Raw genomic sequence first — 23,173 nt, 5'->3', positions numbered from 1 at the left:
CACAGCAGGCCAGGTAGCATCTATAGAGAGAAGCACTGTCGACGTTTCGGGCCGAGACCCTTCGTCAGGACGTAAGGAGGATCTCCTTTCCTAGAAAAGTGGCTTTTCTCCATGAACAAGATAAACCATAGGAGCAAAATTAGGCTATTTGGCCCATTGATGTGGTCAAGTTGGATAGTACAGGTAGATTTAAGATGGGGCTGATTAAACATGAGGGTAAAAGGAAGAGGGAGTGTTGAATGGGGATATGGAGGCTCATGTGGTGCACAAACACTGACACACAGCAGCTGGGACAAATGCCCTGTTTCTGCAGAAAAGACTCAACAGAATACTGGAAAATCTCATCGCTTAAATGAGCTTGGTATGGTACAAGTAGGTGACTAAAAGGCGAATCAAAAACAAGAGAGCAGAAGCAGGAGGGTACGATTTAACAGAGATCTGAGAGGTAACTTCTTTACACAGAAGGAAAACAGTACCTGGAATGATCTGTCAGGGGGAGTGGTCGAGGTGGATACAATATTTGGATAGGTACGCAGAAGGGAAGGGGTTGGAGGATTAAAGGCTGAATACAGCCAACTGGTACTAGCAGGAAGGATGTTGTAGTCAGCATGGACCAGTTGGGCCAAAGGGCCTATTTCTATGGCACTCCAAACAGTCACTGAAAGGAAACTATCACCAAAAATGTATTTTTAATAAAATGTCACGTTACTCACTCTCCAGTCTACTCCAGTGCATTCCCAAACTCTCACCTGGTGAACAAATACCGTCAGCATCTAAAATTTCATGCCGCCAAATGGGCTTTCGTGTGGCCGCATCAAGCATTGGACCCATGACTTTGTCGAAAGTTTGATTGGTGTAACGTTTAAGAGTACACTTTGCATTTTTATACACGAGGCATCTTCCAAAGCCTTGGAGAAAAGAGAAAAGACAATTGTACTGATTATTATTGGTGAATGTATAAAGAACATTACAGCACAGTACAGGCCCTTCAGCCCATGATGCTGTGCCGAACTTTTAACTTAATCTAAGATCAATTTAACCCTTCCTTTCCACATAACACTCCATTTTTTATCATTTATGTGCCTATTTAAGATTTTCTTATATGCCCCTAATGTATCTGCCCCTACCACACCTCTGTCAGCGCGGACTGCAAGTTCTAAAACCAGTGATATGCCGGGACAGCAGAGAGAGGTAGGGTGGGCAGTGTCCTTGTGGGTAGACACAAGGATAAACACATTCCATGGTGTCAACCACAGAAATACAAGCTACATAGAACATAACAGCATAGTACAGGCCCTTCGGCCCACAATGTTGTACCGATCTTTTAATTTAATTTAAGAGTACTAGAACTAGAGGACATAGCCTCAAGATTTGGGGGAGCAGATTTAGGATGGAGATGAAAAGGAACTGCTTCTCCCAGAGTGCTGAATCTGTGGAATTCTCTTCCCTGTGAAGCAGTGGAGGCTACCTCAGTAAATATATTTTAGACAAGGTTGGATAGATTTTTGCAAAGTAAGGGAATTAAGGGTTATGAGAAAAAGGCAGGTAGGTGGAGATGAGACCATGGCCAAATCAGCCATGATCCTATTGAATGGCTGAGCAGGCTCGACGGGCCAGATGGCCTACTTCTGCTCCTATTTCTTACGTTCTTCTCAATCTAATCCTTCCTTGTTACACAGCCTCTAATTTTCTACAATCCATGTACCTACCTAAAACTTCCTTAAATGCCCCCAATGTATTTGCTTCTACCACCACTCCTGGCACAGCGTTACTGCAACTAAAAAGATAGTGTTTCCAAAGGATGTTGACCAAACAAACAAATATTATAACCTTTATCCAGTTCCACTTTGCTGCCAAGATGAGAAAGGCAGCAGGTAGAATAGCGGGAAGCAACCACAGTGGCCATTTTCAGACACACTTGGCTCTATTATACCAGTGTGGTTCTGATCAGGAAAGGGGTGTTTTACATGGTCATTCTCTGGGTTACAGTGTCAATAAATGTGGTAAAAATAGGCAGCACCTTATTGAGAAGGGGTGCATTACTCCAGTAATTTTGCACTCTGTCCCACTCCGATCAGATTCCTCTTCTTTAACCTTTACCTTTTCCACCCATCACCTTCTTACTTTACCTCCCATCTTCCACCCACTCACCTCCACCCTCACCTGCTCTCATTATCACTTGCCAGCTTGCACTCACTCCTCTTCCCCCCCACCTTCTTTTCGCTTCTTCCCCCTTCATTTCTAGTCTCGACCCAAAACTACAATTCTCTGTTCCTCTCCATAGATGCTGCCTGACTTGTTGAGTTCTTCCAGCATCTTCTGTGTGCTTCTCTGGATTTCCAGCATCTACAGAATCTCTTGTGTTTAAGTTTCAGACACTGTATTAAAGGAAAAGCCTTATGATCACAGTCCTATCATTGTTTGCTCTCCATAGAGTAGAGAAGGCTAAGGGCAAAGTAAGTTACCTTTAGTAATAAGAACCTATGAAAGAGATGCAGAAGCAAGGAGCAAGGCCCTGGGAGCACATTTCTTTTCTGGTTCTGGATAAAACTGAAAGTCCAGTCCTGATTATCTGTCTTCCATTGCCCTTGAGAAAATAGCGCCACCTGCTAAAATCATTCTGCCTGCTTGGCAGAGACAATCCCATAATGCTGAAAAACGCGGAGAGACAGGAATGGTAATGTTTCCAGTGGGATGGCATGTGATGATGAGGTACCTGATAGAACCACTCTGCGTGTTTGAGGAAAGCAGACTCACAGTGCTGAGGAAAGTGGAGACCCAGGAATGGTGATGTTTTCAGGGTGATGGTGTGTGATGATGAGGTCCTTGCTGGATGGCTTGCTTTCTCAGGGGCTAATGAGTAGCCATGGAGAGTGGCTAAGGAGCAATTTGTAGGTGTTAATCCATTGTGGAACGGTGATGGTGAGTGAGGTGCTGACCTGACTACTTGGCCACTCAGCAAAATAAAGTCGAGGACATGTCAAGATATTGCTGAATGTAAAGTGAAGCCTCCTTTACATCTGAACCACTGATTTTCTCAGAGCCCATGAATTCACTGATCACACCACTGCAATTGAGCACCCTAACCTTCTGAGGCACTTCAATCTGAGACAGGGCGACACAACGGTTTTGCAGTTAGCATAATGCTTTACAGTGTCAGTGACCCAGGTTCAATTCCAGCTGCTGTTTGTAATGAATTTGTTCTCCCTCATGACTGTGTGCGATTCCTCTGGGTGCTCCAGTTTCATCCCGCATAAAAATATGATTAGGGCTAGTAATTTGAAGGCCTGCTATGTTGGTACTGGATGTATGGTGACACTTGCAGGCTGTCCTCAGCACATCTTCCGACTGTATTGCTCGTCCATGCAAATGACACATCTCACTGTATGTTTCCATGTGCATGTGACAAATAAAGCTAATCTTTAACTTTGAAGAGAGATTTGATAGAGATATACAAAATTATGAGGGGTAGGTACATGGATGGGAAGGGTACGGAGGGCTATGGTCGGGGTGCAGATGAATGGGGCGAGGAAGAATAACAGTTTGGCATGGACTAGTTGGACTGATGGGTTTGTTTGTGCACTGCAGTGCTCTTTGACTCTATGAACCTATCTTATCTTTAAAATGCTCTTTTCTGGGCTCTGGGAACTTACTCCTCAAGCCTTGCAAAGGAATTTACTATTATACTGAGATCAACTCTGTTCTAATTCCTGAAAACATGGAATCAGTTAGGATAACTAACTCAGGCTTCAGTACACTCATTCCAAGTGAACATTTCCTTCCACACTGCACAACGCTGCCCAGGTGCTGTATAATGATAGTCCTATGTAGGCAGCATACCTTCCTGACCACTATACTCCAAATCTCCTGCATTAAAGCCCATCTAACTGCCTACTGCAGATGGGCATCTTCATTGTTTGTGACTTCAACCAGCATGCTGTGATCCTTCTGTATGAGATTACCTGGCCATTATCAACACTGAGGATGGAGTGATCTTGCTGTGCATAAAGTAGCTATATATTTCCACATTCTAACAGTGTCCAGGCAGATGTGGCTCGTCAGCTGTGGTTGGCAACTTATCAACGAGAAGGAAAATTCTGATCTCAAACCTCTGCTGCCTTGCAGCGATATCCACTTATGGAGAAGGCTTCAGGAGTAAACCCTCAAGGATAACTTTGGAACTGGAGTCCCTTAGGCAGTCTGACTCTGAGTTCAACACTGACAGACAACTCCTTCAACGTTGTAGGCATCAGACTGTATTGGTCTCTGCTTTTTCTTTGGATTATCAACTGCATGGAGGATGGAGGCCTGCTACATGGGTAACAGCTTACTCTCCATATCGTACTGCGCTGGCTCGCGTATTGACTAACACATAGATAGCTAGGATGCAACATCCAAGTTAAATCTGACCAATGGAGGGTCATAGTAACAGTGTCACAACTCAAGAGTGCTTGGTAACATCCTGTAGGTCACAAAGGTTCAAATGAACTGTTCATCTAGGCCAAGCAAATCTATCAATCTTTAATGCATGAGGTTCTGCAGATGCTGAAAGTCCAGAGTAACACAAACAAAATGCTGGAGGTCAGGCAGCATCTACGGAAATGAGTATAATCTATGTTTTGGGCCGAGACCCTTCCCCAGGACTGGAATGGAGGAGAGAAGATGCCAGAATAAGAAGGGGAATGGAGCAGGAGGAGGACAAACTAGAAGGTGATAGGTGAAGCCAAGTAGGTGGGGGATGAAGTAAGCAGCTGGGAGGTGATAGGTGGGAAAGGCAAAGGTTTGGAGAAGAAGGAATCTGATAAGAAAGGAGAGTGGACCATGGGAAGAAGGGAAGAAGGAGGGGCACCAGTGGGAAATGATTTTCAAATGAGAGGAGGTAAGAGGTCATTGTGGGGAATAGAAGAGAGATGGGGAGGGAAAAAATTTACCGGAACCAGAAATCAATGTTCATGCCATAATGTTGGAGGCTACCTAGACAGAATGCTAGGTGTTGCTTCGCTACCTTGATTGTGGCCTCATCATGGCAAAAGAGGAGGCCATGGACCGACATATATCGGAACAGGAATGGGGTTAAGAATTAAAACAGTTGGTCAATGGGAAATCCCACTTTGACAGATAGAATGGAGGTGCTTGACAAATTGTTCCTGTAATCTATAAATCTTTTCCAGAATAACGTGTTAAAATTGAAAGATAATTCAAGTGTGTTTTACCTCTGTCCAAAGAAGCCTTATTTAACACAAGGGCATCTTCAATGTCATAACCACTGTAGCTCATCACTGCAACTGTAGCATTTTGCCCAGCTGGTAACTTCTCAAAATCTATCAGTTCGATGGATTTGGTCTTCACCATGGGTTTCTGAGGATAGGCGAGCAGGTACATGAGAGTGTCAATTCGATTACGCTGGTTGTAGCCGATGGTACCTACAGGCAGACAATGATAGAACAGCAACAGTCAGCAGCTTGAAAGCAATGTTATTGACCAGCAACTTTCATGATCAGAATCTTAGCATAAACATCAAATCAAATTTAGTTGCAAATCATAATAACAGCTTTAAAAATAAATTCCCGAAATCAGTGAAACCCTGGCCTTTCCGTGAGTCAGATTTTAAGAGCAACACACACAAAGTGCTGGAGGATGCAGCAGATAAGGTATCTTCTATGGACATGAATAAACAGTTGACAATTTGGGCCAACACCCTTCATCAGGACTGGAAAGAAAAGGGGAAGATATCGCTTGGATTCTGACCCTGAAATACTACTAAGTGCCTTCTCTTTGGCACCTGATGCGAACGGCACACAATTTTCTAATTTGTTATGTTGGTCACCTACCTACAGGAAAGACTGAAAGAGTGCAGAGAAAGTTTGCAAGGATGTTGCCAGAGCTTGAGGATCAGAGTTAAAGGGAAAGCTTGAATAGGTTAGGACTTGGTTAGGTTGAATAGTGAGATTTGACAGAAGTATACAAAGTATGAGGGGTAAAGATCGGGGAAATGCTTTTTCCACTGAGGTTGAGTGAGGCTAGAACTAGAGGTTATGGGTTAAGGGTGAAAAATTAAATGTTTAAGGGGAAAATGAGGGGGAACTTCCTCACTCAGTGGGTGAGAATGTGGAGTGACCTGCCAGTGGAAATGTGGGTTCAATTTCAACAACTGAGAGAAATTTGGATAAGCATATGGATGGGAGGGGTACAGAGGGATATGGTCAAATGGACTAAGCAGAATACTATTTTGGCACAGACCAGATGGGCTGAATGGCCAGTTTCTGTGCTGTAGTGTTCTATTACTATAACTGATTCAGGAGACAGTTGAATACACACAACGCTGGAGAGACTCAGAGGTCAGTCAGCATCCATGCAGGGGTAATAAACAGCTAGTTTGGGCCAAGACCCTTCATCAGGACTCCTCTCTATAGTTGGAACCTGACCTGCTGAGTTAGGCCATTAGATCTAGGAGCAAAATTAGGCTATTTGGCCAACTGAGGCTGCTCCATCATGGCTGATTTATTATCCCTCTCCTCTGCTCTGGATTTCCAGCATCGACAGAATCTCGCGTTCATAAGAGAGTGGGACAGTCAGGAATTGCTTTTTGGTGAAATAACAGCTCAGTGGCAAGTGTAAAACTCTGTCTCTCATGTTAAATATAACCAGTTTATTATTCCAAAAGAGTAGGTGTTGATTACAGCTGAACCATAGTTTAGTATTCATCAGTAACATCAGGTAACAGGCACAGTGCTCAATGAAGAGTGAAATTTGGAGCCATTTCTCTGAGAAATCAAAGAAACTCTGCTTTGATTTTGGCCTCTGTTCACTAAACTATTGTGACTGCAGCCCAGACTGAAACAAGAGTGAAATTTATAACATGGCAGCCAAAGTAATTAAAACAATCAGCAGTACTCCTGAACTCAAATTAGTACAGAACTTCAGCTCTTGAGTCTTGAGAACAAATATCACAGATTGTAATTCTAGTAGCTGTAAGCAATGTGTGGGCTACACTACATATAGACCATTAGACACAGGAGCAGAATTAGGCCATTTGGCCCATTGAATCTGCTCCACCATTTCATCATGGCCGACTTATCATCTTTCTCAGCCCCATTCTCCTGCCTTCTTCCCGTAACCTTTGTCACCCTGACTAATCAAGAATCTATCAATGTCAGCTTTTCCATAGATTCACTACCTTACTTTTTTCCAATCACCTTAAAATTATTCCCCGTTGTATTAGCAACTCTTGCCCTGGGAAAATGTTTTTGGCTATCCACTCAGTTAATGCCTCTTATTCTCTCGTACAACTCTATCCTCCTCAAAGTTCAAAGTAAATCTATTATCAAAATACATTTATGTCACCATGTACAACCCTGACATTCACTTTCTTGCAGACACACTCAATAAATCCAATAACCATAATTGACTTAAATACAAAGAAACACAATACAATCAATGAAAGATTGCACAACTGGGCAGACAATTAAAAAAACTACAAATACACAAAGAAAAATAAATAATAATATTAATAATAAAAAAGCAATAAATATCAAGAACATTAGAGGAAGAGTCCTTAAAAGTGAGTCCATAGGTTGTGGAAACAGTTCAGTGTTGAGGCAAGTGATTATGAATGAAGTTATCCCCACTCGTTCAAGAGCCTTATGGTTGGGGGGGGGGGGGGTAACAACTGTTTCTGAATCTGTTTGTGTGAATCCTGAGGCCTCTGTACATCTCTGTTATGACAGCATCGAGAAAAGATGGCATGCCCTGGGTTCCCGATGATGGGTGTAGCTTTCCTGCAGCAATGGTCCATGCAAATATGCTCAATGGTGGGGAGAGGTTTACCCATGATGGACTGGGCTGTATTCACAATTTTTTGAAGGATTTTCCAGTCAAGGGCATTAGTGTTTCCATACCAGGCTGTGATGCAGCCAGACAATATGCTCTCCACCACACATCTATAGAAGTTTGTCAAAGTTTTAGATGTCATGCCAAATCTTAACAAACTCCTAAGGAAGTAGAGGTGCTGTCATGCTTTCTTCATAATGGTAGTAATGTGCTGGGCCCAGGACAGATCCTCTGAAATTACAGCACTGAGGAATTTAAAGTGGCTGACTCTCTCCACCTCTGATCCCCCGATGAGGACTGGTTCATGGACCTCTGGTTTCCTCCTCCTGAAGTCAATAATCAGTTAAGAGGTTGAGGTTGTGGCACCACTCAGCCAGATTTTCAATCTCCTTCCTACATGCTGACTCATCATCACCTTTGATTTGGTCTAAGGCCACGTCCACACTAGACTGGATAAATCCATAACCAAAGCTTTTTCTCTTCATTTCAACCCTCCATCCACACTGAAACGGTGTTGACCTCCTCCGAAAATGGAGCTTTTCTAAAACGCCCTCCAGAGTGTGTAAATTTGAAAATACCGCTTGGGCAAGAATAGTGTGGACGGGGTAACCAGAGATTTCTAGAAACACTGTCATGACGTGCCAGAACAGATGGTGGCATTTCATTGTTTCCATGAACACAACCCCCCACACAACCTAACAATTTCAGAACAGACCGCAATGAGACTGAAGCCAGAAGAGTTAGAAATATACTCACCAAATACTTTGACCAATAACTTAATGAATAAATAAGTATACTCACTTTGCCCTGTTTTCTGTCCTTGTTTGTATGAAAGTGGTTTACCTATTTATGCAAGTTACATCTCTGACAATAGATGTGTAATAGCCTAATGTAACGTTGCATAGAAATACACAGATGCAGACATGTTTTATACATTTAACAAGGTGCTTTATTAATGCAACAGAAGTTAGTCAGTTCTTCAATGTTCATCGTCAGCCGGGTCATATTGTCCGTGAACTCCCTGTCGGTTGCCTCCATACGCTCCAGTATTAGTTTTTTTTAGTTTTAAGTCCTCCTGTGCAAGAGCAAACAGCTGTCCATCGTTTGGCAATTTCCTTCTAAATTTTTCCAGTCTGTAACCGGACAAACATGCACTTTCACTGCGAGATTCGACACCAAACATGTCGCTTGTTTTCTGTAGATGTGTCCTGCGCATGCCCAGTAGGAGGAGATTCGCCCAAATACCCGTTTTAATGTGGATGGAGGTATTTTCAAAAACGCTTGGTGTGGACGCCTATCGTTTTTACACAAAACCAGTGTTTTCAAAATTATCTGGTCTAGTGTGGATGCAGCCTAAGACAGCGGTGTCATCACAAATTTAAATATAGCATTGGAGCTGTGCTTAGCCTCACAGTCAAAGTGTAAAGCGAGTAGAGCAGGGGACTAAGCACACAGCCTTGTGGAGTACCTGTGCTGATGAAGATTGTAGAGATGTTGTTGTTAATCTGAACTAACTGGGGTCTGCAAGTGAAGAAATTGAGGATCTAATTACACAATGATGTATTGAGGCTAAGGTCTTGAAGCTTATTGGTTAGTTTTGAGGGGATTATAGTATTGAATGTCAAGCTGTAGTCAATAAAGAGCATCCTGATGCATGCATCTTTGCTGTCCAGATATTCCAGGGTTGAGTGAAGAGCAAATTGGACAGATCCAAGTTGCTTCTCAGGCAGGACTTGATACAATATGCTTCACCACCCCACCCAGGACATGCCCTCTTTTCATTACTACCATCGAGAAGGAGATACAGGAGCCTGAAGATCCACACTTCATGTCTCAGAAACAGCTTCTTCTCCCTCTACAATGAGATTTCTGAACAGCCATGAATGCTAACTTGTTATTCCTTATTTTTGAGCCTGTAATCACTGGAGTTTAGAACGATGAGGAGGGGATCACATTGAAATCTATCGAATATAGAAATTGCTAGACAGAGTGGATGTGTTGAGGATGTTTCCTATAGTGGGGGAGTCTAGGACCAGAGGGCACAGCCTCAGAATAAAGGGACCTCCATTTTGAACTGAGTTGAGGAGAAATTTCTTTAGCCAGTGGTGGTGAATCTATGGAATTTATTGTCACAGACGGCTGTGGAGGCCAAGTCACTGAGCATATTTAAAGTGGTGGTTGGTAAGTTCTTGATTAGTCAAGGGTGTCAAAGGTTACAGGGAGAAGGCAGAAGAATGGGGTTGAGAGGGATAATAAATCAGCCATGATGAAATGGCAGAGAAGACTTGATGGGCTGAATGGCCTAATTCTGCTCGTCTTATGGTCTTTTAGTTTGCGTTAGTTCCTTTTGTAATTTATAGCCATTTTATGCCCTTGTATTGCACTGAAAAATAACAAAATTCACATAATTTCAGTCAGTGATAATTCTGATTCTTTCCCGCCGTTCCCCAGTAGCTTTTAAACTTTCCTTTTCTGATATTTAGCCAACTTATTTTGGAGTTTCCAGCTGAATTCACTTCAGACAGGTTGCATCTGTAAGATGGTAGAAACATGCTGCAGTAAAGAACTCTCTCCACGTTGTCTCTGGGTCTTTTGTCAATTATCTGAAGCCATGTCTCCCAGAAAACACCAACACTATTCTAAACACCCTTTTAAATCTCTTTTTAATCTTGCCTGCTCCAAGAACAACCCCAGTTTCTGCATTCTCTACATCAGCGAGTCCTTCTTCCTTGATGGCACACCAGTAAATCTTAGCTTGTGCGGAGTTAGTTCAGCCAACACTCAACGCAGCCCCAGTTAAAGTTAACTTGTTTATATTCCACAAAGGCCACACATTGTAATGACGGTGTCATTAATCATAGCCATGCATTCAGCCAGCCCAACATTTACATCCAGGTTTTGACAGTCGCCCCTCATTCTAACGTCAGAAATGACGACAGGGCACTGTAACCAGGGAGCTGATTGTACAGGCTCAGGGTGCGGGCAGCTGAATACACCAGCCACACAGCAAAACAGACAATGAATTGCAAATGACACTCCAAAACAAAAACACAAAAAAAACCTTCACACACAAAACCAACAAAGGAACTCTGCATATATATTGATCGGCCGTTCTCTATGCACTGACTCTACTTAACTGTGTGTGGCAACAGACTGTTCACTTTGGAAATGATGTCAAATGGGACAAACACGGCAAGCAATTAGTAGGAAGCTTTAGCGCTGGTCTCGCACCACTGACCTGCAGTCAGTAAAGAAGGTTTGCAGGAAATCTCTACGCGCCCGCAGCAATATAATAGGCCTTCCCTGAATTACAGCCTGGGTGGAGGCCATTCGGCCCCTTGGGTCTCTGCTCTTCAACAGAAGCTCTTTTGATTTTACCTGCTACTCTGATCAAATGTCCTACTGGAGTGATGATGTGACCTCTACCTTATAGGGGCTCCTGTGGTTACAGATCAATGTACTTATGGAAACCTAACTTTATGCAAATTCTCCCATACATTTATTTATTGATTTATAGTTATTGAGATTCAGCCCTTCCGTCCCATCGACCGTGCCGCCCAACAACTCCCAATTTAATCCAGACCTAATCATGGGACAGCTTGCATAGGTCAATTCATCTACTAACTTGTACAGCTTTGGACTGCGGGAAGAAATCGGAGCACCCGGAAAAAATGCAAGCATTTCATGGACTTCTTACAGATGATGTCAGAACTGAACTCCAATACTCTGAGGTGTAACAGCGTTATGCTAACTATGCTACCATGGCATACATTTTTCAAGCTAGCAATAATAATATGTCCTGATACTGATGAACGAGGGGATACAATATATCTCCTTTACTTTAATTCTGGGTAGTGTTACCGTGGATATTCAGTGAAATTGTAGGAAGTGCATACAGATATGAAAGGGGTAGCTATAGACACTTTTGACTTTGAGTAATCAGCTTCTCGGCAGTTCTCAACAATAGAACCCTCATGTAACCCGGGGCCTGTCTGTAGTTCCTTATAACACTCTATCCCAGAAACTCACTGAACAGAAATAACAAAATAGCACCTTTCTTAATGAGGGTAGGAAGAGGTTTGATAATTTAGGACTTTACCTCCTGAAGAAGGCTCTTGGCCCAAAACAGCGACTATTTATTCATTTCCATAAATGCTACTTGTCCTGCTGAGTTCCTCCGGCATGTTACTATAGGCTAGGACTTCATGCTCCAGATCATGGGAGAAAGAGTAAAGATTTGACTGAAGTTTCCACTGAGGTTGGGTGAGATGAGCACTACAGGTCATGGGTTAAGGGTGAAAGGTGAAATGTTTAAGGAGAACCTGAGTGGGGAACTTCTTCACTCAGAGGGTGGTGAGAGTGTGGAACAAGCTGCCAGTGAAAGTGGTGGATGCGGGATCTGTTTTAACAGTTAAAAGAAGCTTGGATAAGTACATGGATGAGAGGTCCAGAAGCAGGGCAATGGTAGTCGGCAGAACAAGAGTTCAGCATGGACTAGACAGCTGAAGAGCTTGCTTCTGTACCGTAGTGCTCCACAACGTAGCACAGTGGCTAGCATAATGCTTTACAGTGTTTGCAATCTTGATTCAATTCTTTCTGCTGTACATGCTCGCCCTGACAGCATTGGGTTCCCTCTGGGTGCCCTGGTTTCCTCCCATATTCCAGAGACGTACAGGCTAACAATTGGTCAATGGGTGTAACTGAATGGTGTGGACTTGCTGGGTTGGTAGGGCCTGCTACCGTACTGCACCTCTGAAAAATTAAAGCTGACTCTACTACTCTAATGACAGTGCCAGATTCGTATGGTTTTGTACAGTTACTGAGTCAACCAGACAGTGGCAATCAACTCCCACCATTTTCCTTCCTCAGAATCTCCCTTTTTACATTCTCCTCTTACTGCAAATTTCAGTCTTTTATCATTATAATTGCTTTTAACTGCCTTTCTCACTAGCTTGCAAATGTAGAAGAATACAGCTAAATATAGCGATGGATTCAATGTAGTGGGAACAAGTTATCTGCTCTACTTCCTGGTTTGTCCTTTTGCAGAGAGGAGGGGAGTGGCTTTCACAAGGCCTGCAGCTCTTACCCATGGCCTGCTTGCCCATAGCACACTGGTAAGTGTTCCTTGGAGACTGGTTGTGGTGAGGGTAGGGAATGAGGCCAGCACATACTCCGAGGAGTGTAAATGGTTCGATCTCCAGGTGGGTTGTTGACCTACAGCAAAGAGCAGAACAAATCTTTTTCACTAAACACTACACACATTGCTCAAATACACACAGAAGCCACTTTATTAGGTACACCAACATCATCTGCTGCTATAGCCCATGCTCTTTAAGGTCCGATGTGTTGTGCATTCAGCAATGCTCTTCTGCACCCCATTGTCGAGTTACTGTCGCCTTCCAGTCAGTTTGAACCAGTCTGGCCATTATCCTCTGACCTCTCAATAACAAGGTATTTTCAGCCTCAGAACTGCTGCTCACTGGATGTTTATATTCTTTTTCACACTATTTTCTGTAAACTCTAGAGACTGTTGTGCATGAAAATCCCAGGAGATCAACAGTTTCTGAGATACTCAAACCACCCTGTCTGGTACCAACAATCATTCCACGATCAAAGTCACTTAGATCACACTTCTTCTCTATTCTGATCTTTGGTCTGAACAACAACTGAAACCCATGACCATGTCTGCATGCTTTTATGTATTGTGTTGCTGCTCAATGGATTGGCTGATTAGATATTTGTATTAACGAGCAGCTGTACAGGTATACCTAACAAAGTGGCCACAGAGTTTTAACAGACAGCAAAACTTACACCACTTAACTATTTCTACCAAATGTTTTCAAATAAAAGTATTGCAATGTACTGCTGCTGCAAAACAACAAATTTCATGACATATACTGGTGATATCTGCCTCTCTTCCTAACATCCACATATCACCATCCTAACAACATGCCTTTGCACAGGATTAACAAATTATACTTTAAACTTATTGATGAATTTGTGTAATCAATCACTCACGTATTGATCATGTGCTCATAAAGTGCAATGTAACAGTCATTTTCTTCATTGACATCAAGGTACTCCACCAATCCCTCGTGCAGAAAATCTTCAAATGATCTGTAAATATACAGTAAAAAAAATCAACCACTTATCACCCAGTTACATCTGCAGCACTTTGTCGGATATTTTAATGGCGGGATTGGCCTTTATTTCCTGCGATTAACTCCCCTTTAAATGTGATAACTGGACAATGCTGATAGCCTTCACAGAAAACTCAGCATTTCAATAGGGGGCTGTTCCTTGCAGATATTTTATGAATGGAATTGATTTTTTCCCGCTTGCTCTCTCCCACCATAGTCTTCAGCCCTTTGATCCAGTTCCCCTCCAATATATTCAGTCCAAGTATCCCAGCCCGTCCCTTTCCACTCATTCCTGAATCCCATCCAATCCATCTATTTTAAACTTTTCTTGTCATCTCTGTAATGGAGGGCTGAGAATTTGGGCAAGTATTCTATGTGAAAGAAAACCTTCCGTTCCAAAATAAATTTTCAACTTGTGTTATAGAAATCAATCAATCTATTCTCCAAGTGGCATTTCAGAGGACCTATCCTGGGCACAACACGTAAGAGCAATTATGAAGAAAACTCGGCAGCACGTCTACTTCCTTAGGAGTTTATGAAGATTCAGCAAGACACCTATAACTTTAACGAACACACACAAAATGCTGGTGGAATCTTCTTCAGGACCCCAATGCGAGGGTCTAGGCCCAAAATGTTGACTGTGCTTCTTCCTATAGGTGCTGCCTGGCCTGCTGTGTTCCACCAGCATTTTGTGTGTGTTGCTTGAATTTCCAGCATTTGCAGATTTCCTCATGTTTGCAAAATTAAAGTCCTGAAGTGGCCATGTCAGAGCTCAGACCTGACTTGGTCTGGATACTGATAAGTCAGAAAATTGATTTGAAGGGGATGGGTAATTATGCAATCAATTATTTTGTGTTTAATGATTGTAATAAATTTAGACCAATTTGTAGAAATTTGTTTTCACTTTGCCATAAAAGAGTCTTTTCTGCTGTTTAGTGTCAAAAAATCCAAATCAAATCCACAGTGATTCAATATTGTAAATCAATAAAACATGAAAACTTCCCGGGGGGGGGGGGGGTAAGTACTGGCACTGTATGATTTGAAAGACAATTTAACTTCATTTGATTTGAAGATTCCAAATGTTTCTGTATCCGCCTGCTGTCTAATTCGAGTGTAGAGTTCCAGTCTGGGGTATGTTTCCATTCTCTGTACCTTTGCCTCAACATACATCACCCTCCCACCTCCTCCTGCCCTCTTCCCCCCCCCCCCCCCCCACACACACACAGGATAGACAATAAAGTCAATAAGACATAGGAGCAAAATTAGGCTATTTGGTGTGGTGCATTGAGTCTGCACTGCCATTCTATCATGGCTAATTTATTATCCCTCTTGACCCCATTCTCCCGCTTTCTCCCTATAAACTTTGACACCCTGATTAATCAAAAACCTATCAACAACCCCTTTAAATATACCCAATGTCTTGGCCTCCACAGCTGTCAATTGCAATGAACTCTACTGATATACTACCCACTGGCTAAAGAAACTCCTCCCTATCTCTATTCTCAACACATGTCCCTGTATTCCAAGGCTGTGCTCTCTGGCCCTAGACTTACCCACTATAGGAATTATCCAGTCTACAATCCACTCGATCTAGGCCTTTCAATATTCAAAAGGATGGGTGGGAGCTCTGCTAAGCAGATCTTTTGAGCACTCAGCTAATTGGACAAGGCCATTCAGTTTACCTCTGGTGACAAAAACTTTGATTTGGTCAGGAAGCCTACCCTTGTAAATCAGGCATATTGGGATTCCTGGCTCCTCAGAATGCAGCTCCCACAACCCACACTCCTCCACACTCCAAGCCCAAGACAACCCCTCCTCAAACTCCAAGAGCATTTGATGGCTCTGGGCCTACACTCATTGGAGTTCAGAAGAATGAGGGAGATCTCATTGAAATCTATCGAATATTGAAAGGTCGAGGTAAAGTGGATGTGGAGAGGATGTTTCCAATAGTGGACGAGTCTAGGACTAGAGGACACAGCCTTAGAATAGAGAGATGTCCATTTAGAACAGAGATGAGGAGAAACTTCTTTAGCCAGAGGGTGGTGTATCTGTAGAATTCATTGCCACAGATGGCTGTGGAGGCCAGGTCAATGGGTACATTTAAAGAGTAGAGTGATAGGGTCTTGATTAATAAGGGTGTCAAAGGTTACCACAAGCCAGGAAAACAGGGTTGACAGGGAAAGTAAAGCAGTCATGATGGGCTGAATGGTCTAACTTTGCTCCTATGTCTTATGGTCTTATGACCCAGACAGAAGAGTTGACTCCAACCACACTCCCTCCCCACATATCAAGCCCCAGACAGGGCAGCTCAGCCAGCATCTTTCCCCCCCATTTCAAGAAGCAAGGCCCAACAGTCACCACACCCCCACTGAACAGATTGAGACAGATTACCTGTATCCCTGAGAGAGCTCGTCAATGTGCTTGTTCGTCACGGCTGGTTTTCCATTCCTCACAATGATGTACGGTCTAAACATGTTAACCAGAAATTCTCCATCAAAAAAGCAATTCAACTAATGATTGTATTCAGTACAAAGACAGCAGTCAGTTCCACTCCATCTCAGAACCAATCATAAACATGTGAGAATATTTTCAACTTTCAAATTTTCAACTTAATTACAAAGCTCTATTTATCTCCTTGTTACAACAAACTTTACATAATTGCTGCTCAATAAATCACATCCATAATATGTACCAGACAGCTTGACATAACCAAAATAGCACTCTACTAACCTAACCACATAACCTGGACTGACATCACAGGGAGGGCTGCAATGTAAGTATCTGTAACTAAAGGAACATAGAACATTACAGCACAGAGCAGGCCCGTTGGCCCATGATGTTGTGCTGACCTCTTAACCTACTCTCTAAGATCAATCTCCTACATAGCCCTCCATTTTTCTATCATCCACTGCCTTGTCTGGATCAACACTCTGTGTCACTGAAAAGGCTCAGATCTCTAGAGTCAATGAAGGTGAGATTCTGTGAACAGTTTCAGATCTTGCTCCTTGCAGCATTCAGTGGGGCGCATGGACTCTGGTGTTTTCCATCACCATTGCCAAGAGGAACCCACAAGCACAAAGGACGGTATGTGACATCTGACTATCGGCAAACTGTCTGTTTATACAGTCAGCTCTAGTGAAGGGTAGAAGGTAAATACTAGGTAGCTATACAAAATAAAGTACACACACTTGTCAGACATTTAATGAGCACTTCTTTAAAAGTTAAGCATTGTAACAGAACAATACTACGAAATTCTACAGGACAGATTGGATAGAATTTTCGATAACCCCTCTTGAATAATACCAGAGAGAAATGAGCATTTTTCCAGCAGTGAAGTGAACCGACAACTGGGGAAGGAAGAGATTTCAACTAGTTCACCTTTTTAAAATGGAGACATCCTACCCAGAAGCATCACGCCTTGGTGTGGCAACTACTCTGTCATAGACCACAACAAACTACAGAAAGTTACGGACACAGCTCAGCACATCATCGAAACTAATCCCTCCATGGACTTTGTCTACGCTTCTTGCTGCCTTGATAAAGCAGCCAACATCATCAAAGACATCATGTATCTTGGATATTCTCTTTTCTTTCCCTCCAATTGGGCAGAAGATGGAAAATCCTGAAAGCACGTACCACCAGTCTCAAGGACAGCTACCTGCTGTTATAACACTATTCAATGGTTCCTTAGTACGATAAGATGGCACTTTCAACCTCACAATCTACCTCATTATGGCCTTGAATCTTATTGTCTACCAGCACTGCACTTTTTATGTAGCTGCTACATTTTATTCTGCATTCTGTATTTCTTTATTGTTGAGTGCCCCTTATCCAAAATGCTTGGGGCTGAGAGTGTTCTAAATTTTGGAATTTATAATGAGGCAGCTTAGGATCACCATCATTTCCTACTCTAAATTTATGTGCTACTGGTAAGCAGTCTTTTCTTACACTTGTTCATCACGCATAAGTACTTAACAGTAAAAATTATTGCATATAATGAAAATACAAAGTGTGCGGAGTAACAAAAGCAGCACAGCAACATCGGGAGAAGACCTGCATCAGCTGTTGAACAACAACGAACAATGGCAGGCTTTCTGTCTCCAACTACGCTGCCTTGTTTTGATTAAAAATTTACAGTACTTTACTCTATTATTGTATTTTACTTTTTTAAAGGTTTTATGTACAATATAAAATCAAAAGATTGAACTGAATTACACGTAAATGTAATGAAAACAGAAAAAAATCGATTTATTTTTAACGGAATACATTTTATAATCAAACAGGGGATTTTAGGAGGGGATGAAACTCATATCACGCAAAAATAATATGTTTTGTAATGACCAAAAAAATGTGATCTTCACTTACAACAGAAGATAACTGCCGCACCAAACATGACAACTACATCAGGTCTGAGAAACTCGAGAGAGAGAGAGAACATCATTCTGAGGAGGAACACAGAAGGGATGCTCTCGGGATGAGGAGACACTGTGCTGGATGACATGTTTTAATGAGGCAGTGTTGTCTGCCTCATTAACATGGACTTTTTGTTGTGGTAATCTTGCTTTGATTTTATAAACTGACATGATTTCCTGCTCTGTTACGAATGCATGCTGCTCTAACCCTTCAATACGTCCATCATATTTTCACCATGTTGTCTATGGGCAACTTTTCTACTGTGTTAGCAACATCATCTTCATCTTCACCATCGTGATCACCATAATCCAGAACCATTTCAGCTATTTCACCATCAGTCACTGAATGAACAACTACAGCCTCATGTTCAATATCCACTTCCTCCAGCTTACTGACAGACTCTGAAGGTATTCCTTTTGCATATGGAAAGAGTTCTGACATCCTCTTTTTCTCATTTAACAACAGTACATAAGCCTTCAAACTCATCACTTTGTTCCTGTGAGGGTATGTGAGGTCACTTCTCAGAACTGACCATGGCGCACAGAGACCTGTGCATAACCTCACAGCACCTTGTGGAATTTTCCATTTGTGATGCCGTGTCAGTGCTCAAAAAAAAATTCAGATTAGGGTACTCAACCTATACTACCTTGATGTACTGCAGTAAAGAAATGATCTGTATGAATGGCATGCATATGCAAGACAACTTTTGCACTGTAACTTGGTGCATGTGACAAAAATAAACCAGTTATTATGTGCAGTTCAGGTCACTAATTAATTTACCAATTAATTTTCAATACACAGGGTTTGGGGTTCGGGGAAAGGTGTTTTCCGTTGATCTGAATGAGTTGTGGAAACTTTGAAGACCAATTAAGTTTTTTGAGGTGGTGAATCACCTTAGTCCACAGCTGTACTGCTGTGGTGTTAACGGAAATCTTTCACAAACTGCAGAGTATAAGAACACAAGCAGGCAATTCAGCCCCATTCACTGCTGCTAGAGTTCACAAATCACAAAAGCCATCTATCACCCTGCTTACCTCACCTAATCAGCAGATCTTTCATTCTGGTATACTTGTGCATTGTGTTCCGTTCTGGTTGCCTCATTATAGAAAGGACACAGAAGGTTTAAAGAAGGAGCAAAGGAGATTTACCAGGATGCTGCCTGGATTAGGGAGGGTGCAGAGGAGATTCACCAGGATGCTGCCTGGATTAGAGAGGGTACAGAGGAGATTTACCAGGATGCTGCCTGGATTAGAGAGGGTGCAGAGAGGATTTACCAGGATGCTGTCTGGATTAGGGAGGGTGCAGAGGAGATTCACCAGGATGCTGCCTGGATTAGTGAGCATGTCTTATGAGGATAGGTTGAGTGAGCTCAGGTTTTTCCTCTTTGGAGTGAAGGAGGATGAAAGGTGAATTGATAGAGGTGTACAAGACAATAAAAAGCATAGATAGAGTGGATAGCCAGAGACATTTTCCCAGAGTGAAAATGGAAAATACAAGGGAACAGAGTTCAAGGTGATTAGCATAGGAGGGATTTCAATGGTGTTTTTTTTTTAAATGCAAAGAGTGGTGGGTGTATGGAATGCCCTGTCAGGGGTGGTGGTTGAGGCAGATACATTAGGGACATTTAAGAACTCTTTGATAGGCTCATTGATGATAGAAAAATAGAGGGCTATGTGGGAGGAAAGGGTTAGATTGATTTTACAGTATGTTAAAAGGTCAGCACATGTAAGGGCCTGTAATTATCTATGTCATTACGCCAGTAAAATCGCTGCCTTGCTGACCACCCTGCCTTTAGCTGCCTTGGCCTTAATCTATGGAATTCTCTTCCTAGACTTCCATGTCTCACTCTCCTTCTCTTCCTCAGCAGCTGGAGATATTGGAAAGTCTGCATTTGACTGGTAGGTACCTGCAAAGTCTGCCTCCGTCTGAGGAAATATACACACAGCGGTCCGTCAGATTGGTAGAGATGGAGACAAACTCGTTGATGTAACCTGCTCGCCGCATCAGCCGGAATGTTTTCACCAGCTTCTGGTGATTGCGTATTACACCCAGGATGTTACCTAATCAGATCAGCACAGGAAGAGGAATTACATTACGAATGTAGGTGTTAAACTAAGTTTCTGAAACAGTCACACAGAAGCTCACAGTAAAGGAAGAGCAAATATCTGCTGGAAAGACTCTGGAGTAGCGGAGGCTGAGGGGAGATCTGATAAGAGGTTTATTAGATTATGAGATGCACAGAGTATCTTTTACCCAAAGCTGAAATGGCTAAAACCAGAGGGTATGCAATTGAAGTGGGAGGGGTAGGAAAGGAGATATGAGCGTCATTTTTTTTTAACATAGGAATACACTATATAGTGTGGTGGTAGAGGCAGAAGCATTAGATGTTGAAGAGAGGTTTAAATAGGCACGTGAATGTGAGGAAAATAGAGGGATATGGATATTCTGTAGGCAGAAGAGATGAGTTTAGTTGGCCATTTGATTACTAATTTAATTTGAACAACACAACATTGAGGGCCAAAGCAAACACAAGGAAATCTGCAGATGCTGGAATTTCAAGCAACACACACAAAATGCTGGTGGTACGCAGCAGGCCAGGCAGCATCTATAGGGAGAAGCATTGTCGACGTTTTGGGCTGAGACCCTTTGTCAGGACTAACTGAAAGGAAAGATGGTAAGAAATTTGAAAGTAGGAGGGGGAGGGAAAAATGTGAAATGATAGGAGAAGACAGGAGGGAGTGGGATGAAGCTAAGAGCTGGAAAGGTGATTGGCAAAAGGGATACAGAGCTGGAGAAGGGAAAGGATCATGGGACGGGAGGCCTAGGGAGAAAGCAAGGGGGAGGGGAGTACCAGAGGGAAATGGAAAACAGGCAGAGTGATGGGCAGAGAGAGAGAAAAAAAACAAACAACTAAATATGTCAGGGATGGGGTAAGAAGAGGAGGAGGGGCATTAACAGAAGTTAGAGAAGTCAATGTTCATGCCATCAGGTTGGAGGCTGCCCAGTCGGTATATAAGGTGTTGTTCTTCCAACCTGAGTTTGGATTCATTTTGACAATAGAGGAGGCCATGGATAGACATATCAGAATGGGAATGGGATGTGGAATTAAAATGTGTGGTCACTGGGAGATCCTGCTTTTTCTGGCGGACAGAGCGTAGGTGTTCAGTGAAACGGTCTCCCAGTCGGCGTTGGGTCTCACCAATATATAAAAGGCCTCACCGGGAGCACCAGATGCAGTATACCACACCAGCTGACTCAAAGGTGAAGTGTCGCCTCACCTGCAAGGACTGTCTGGGGCCTGAATGGTGGTGAGGGAGGAAGTGTAAGAGCAGGTGTAGCACTTGTTCCGCTTACAAGGATAAGTGCCAGGAGGGAGATCGGTGGGAAGGGATGGGGGGGGGGGGGATGAGTGGACAAGGGAGTCGCATGGGGAGTGATCCCTGCGATAAGTAGGAAGGGGGGGGAAGGGAAAGATGTGCTGGGTAGTGGGATCCCTTTGGAGGTGGCGGAAATTACGGAGAATTATACGTTGGACCCGGAGGCTGGTGGGGTGGTAGGTGAGGACAAGGGGAACCTATCCCAAGTGGGGTGGTGGGCGGATGGGGTGAGGACAGATGTGCGGGAAATGGGAGAGATGCGTTTGAGAGCAGAGTTGATGGTGGAAGAAGGGAAGCCCCTTTGTTTAAAAAAAGGAAGACATTTCCTTCGTCCTGGAATGGAAAGCCTCATCCTGAGAGCAGATGCGGCGGAGACGAAGGAATTGCGAGAAGGAGATAGCATTTTTGCAAGAGACAAGGTGGGAAGAGGAATAGTCCAGGTAGCTGTGAAAGACTGTAGGCTTATAGTAGATATCAGTAGATAAGCCATCTCCAGAGACAGAAAGATCAAGAAAGAGGAGGGAGGTGTCAGAAATGGACTGGGTAAATTTGAGGGCAGGGTGAAAGTTGGAAGCAAAGTTAATGAAGTCAACGAGCTCAGCATGCGTGCAGGAGGCAGCGCCAATGCAGTCGTTGATGTAGCGAAAGAAAAGAGGGGGACGGATACCCGTATAGACTTGGAACATGGACTGTTCCACAAAGCCAACATAAAGGAAGGCATAACTGGGACCCATGCAGGTGCCCATGGCTACACCTTTGGTTTGGAGGAAGTGGGAGGAGCCAAAGGAGAAATTATTGAGAGTAAGAACTAATTCCGCTAGACAGAGGAGAGTGGTGGTAGAGGGGAATTGGTTAGGTCTGGAATCCAAAAAGAAGCGAAGAGCTTTGAGACCTTCCTGGTGGGGGATGGAGGTATATAGGGACCTGACGTCCATGGTGAAAATAAGGCGGTGGGGGCCAGGGAACTTAAAATCATTGAAAAAATTCAAAGTGTGAGAAGTGTCATGAACATAGGTGGGAAGGGATTGAACAAGGGGGGATAAAACAGTGTTAAGGTATGCAGAAATGAGTTTGGTGGGGCAGCAGCAAGCTGAGACAATGGGTCTACCTGGACGGGCAGGTTTGTGGATCTTGGGTAGGAGGTAGAAACGGGAAGTGCAGGGTGTGGAAACTATGAGGTTGGTGGCAGTGGATGGGAGATCCCCAGAGCTGATGTTTGTGGTTGGTGATGGTATGGGAGACAGTGGCTTGGTGCTCCTTAGTGGGGTCATGATCAAGGGGTAAATAAGAGGAGGTATCAGAGTGTTGTTGCTGTGCCTCAGCCAGGTAGAGGTCAGTACACCAGACTTCAACAGCAACCCCCTTATCAGCATGTTTTATAGTGAGGCTGGGATTGAGGGCCAAAGGATCTGT

The 23,173-nt window shown here is 43.2% G+C and overlaps 1 protein-coding gene across 4 annotated transcripts in view; it reads right to left on the bottom strand.

The window, feature by feature from the left end:
* The window catches only part of polr3b (polymerase (RNA) III (DNA directed) polypeptide B), a 152,465-nt gene that overhangs the window by 37,720 nt on the left and 91,572 nt on the right, over window positions 1-23,173 (bottom strand). For all 4 annotated transcript variants that reach the window (XM_059978574.1, XM_059978575.1, XM_059978577.1 and 1 more), the window contains 6 exons: window positions 20,290-20,443; window positions 16,362-16,436; window positions 13,849-13,947; window positions 12,917-13,044; window positions 5,214-5,423; window positions 750-908 (listed from right to left, as the gene is read on the bottom strand). In XM_059978574.1, the coding sequence (XP_059834557.1) occupies window positions 750-908; window positions 5,214-5,423; window positions 12,917-13,044; window positions 13,849-13,947; window positions 16,362-16,436; window positions 20,290-20,443 (825 nt within the window). The remainder of the gene's footprint in view (window positions 1-749; window positions 909-5,213; window positions 5,424-12,916; window positions 13,045-13,848; window positions 13,948-16,361; window positions 16,437-20,289; window positions 20,444-23,173) is intronic.

The sequence above is a fragment of the Hypanus sabinus genome, chromosome 8 (assembly GCF_030144855.1).
Source record: "Hypanus sabinus isolate sHypSab1 chromosome 8, sHypSab1.hap1, whole genome shotgun sequence".
NCBI classification, from domain to species: domain Eukaryota; kingdom Metazoa; phylum Chordata; class Chondrichthyes; order Myliobatiformes; family Dasyatidae; genus Hypanus; species Hypanus sabinus.
This window is presented reverse-complemented; position numbering and strand designations above follow the sequence as displayed.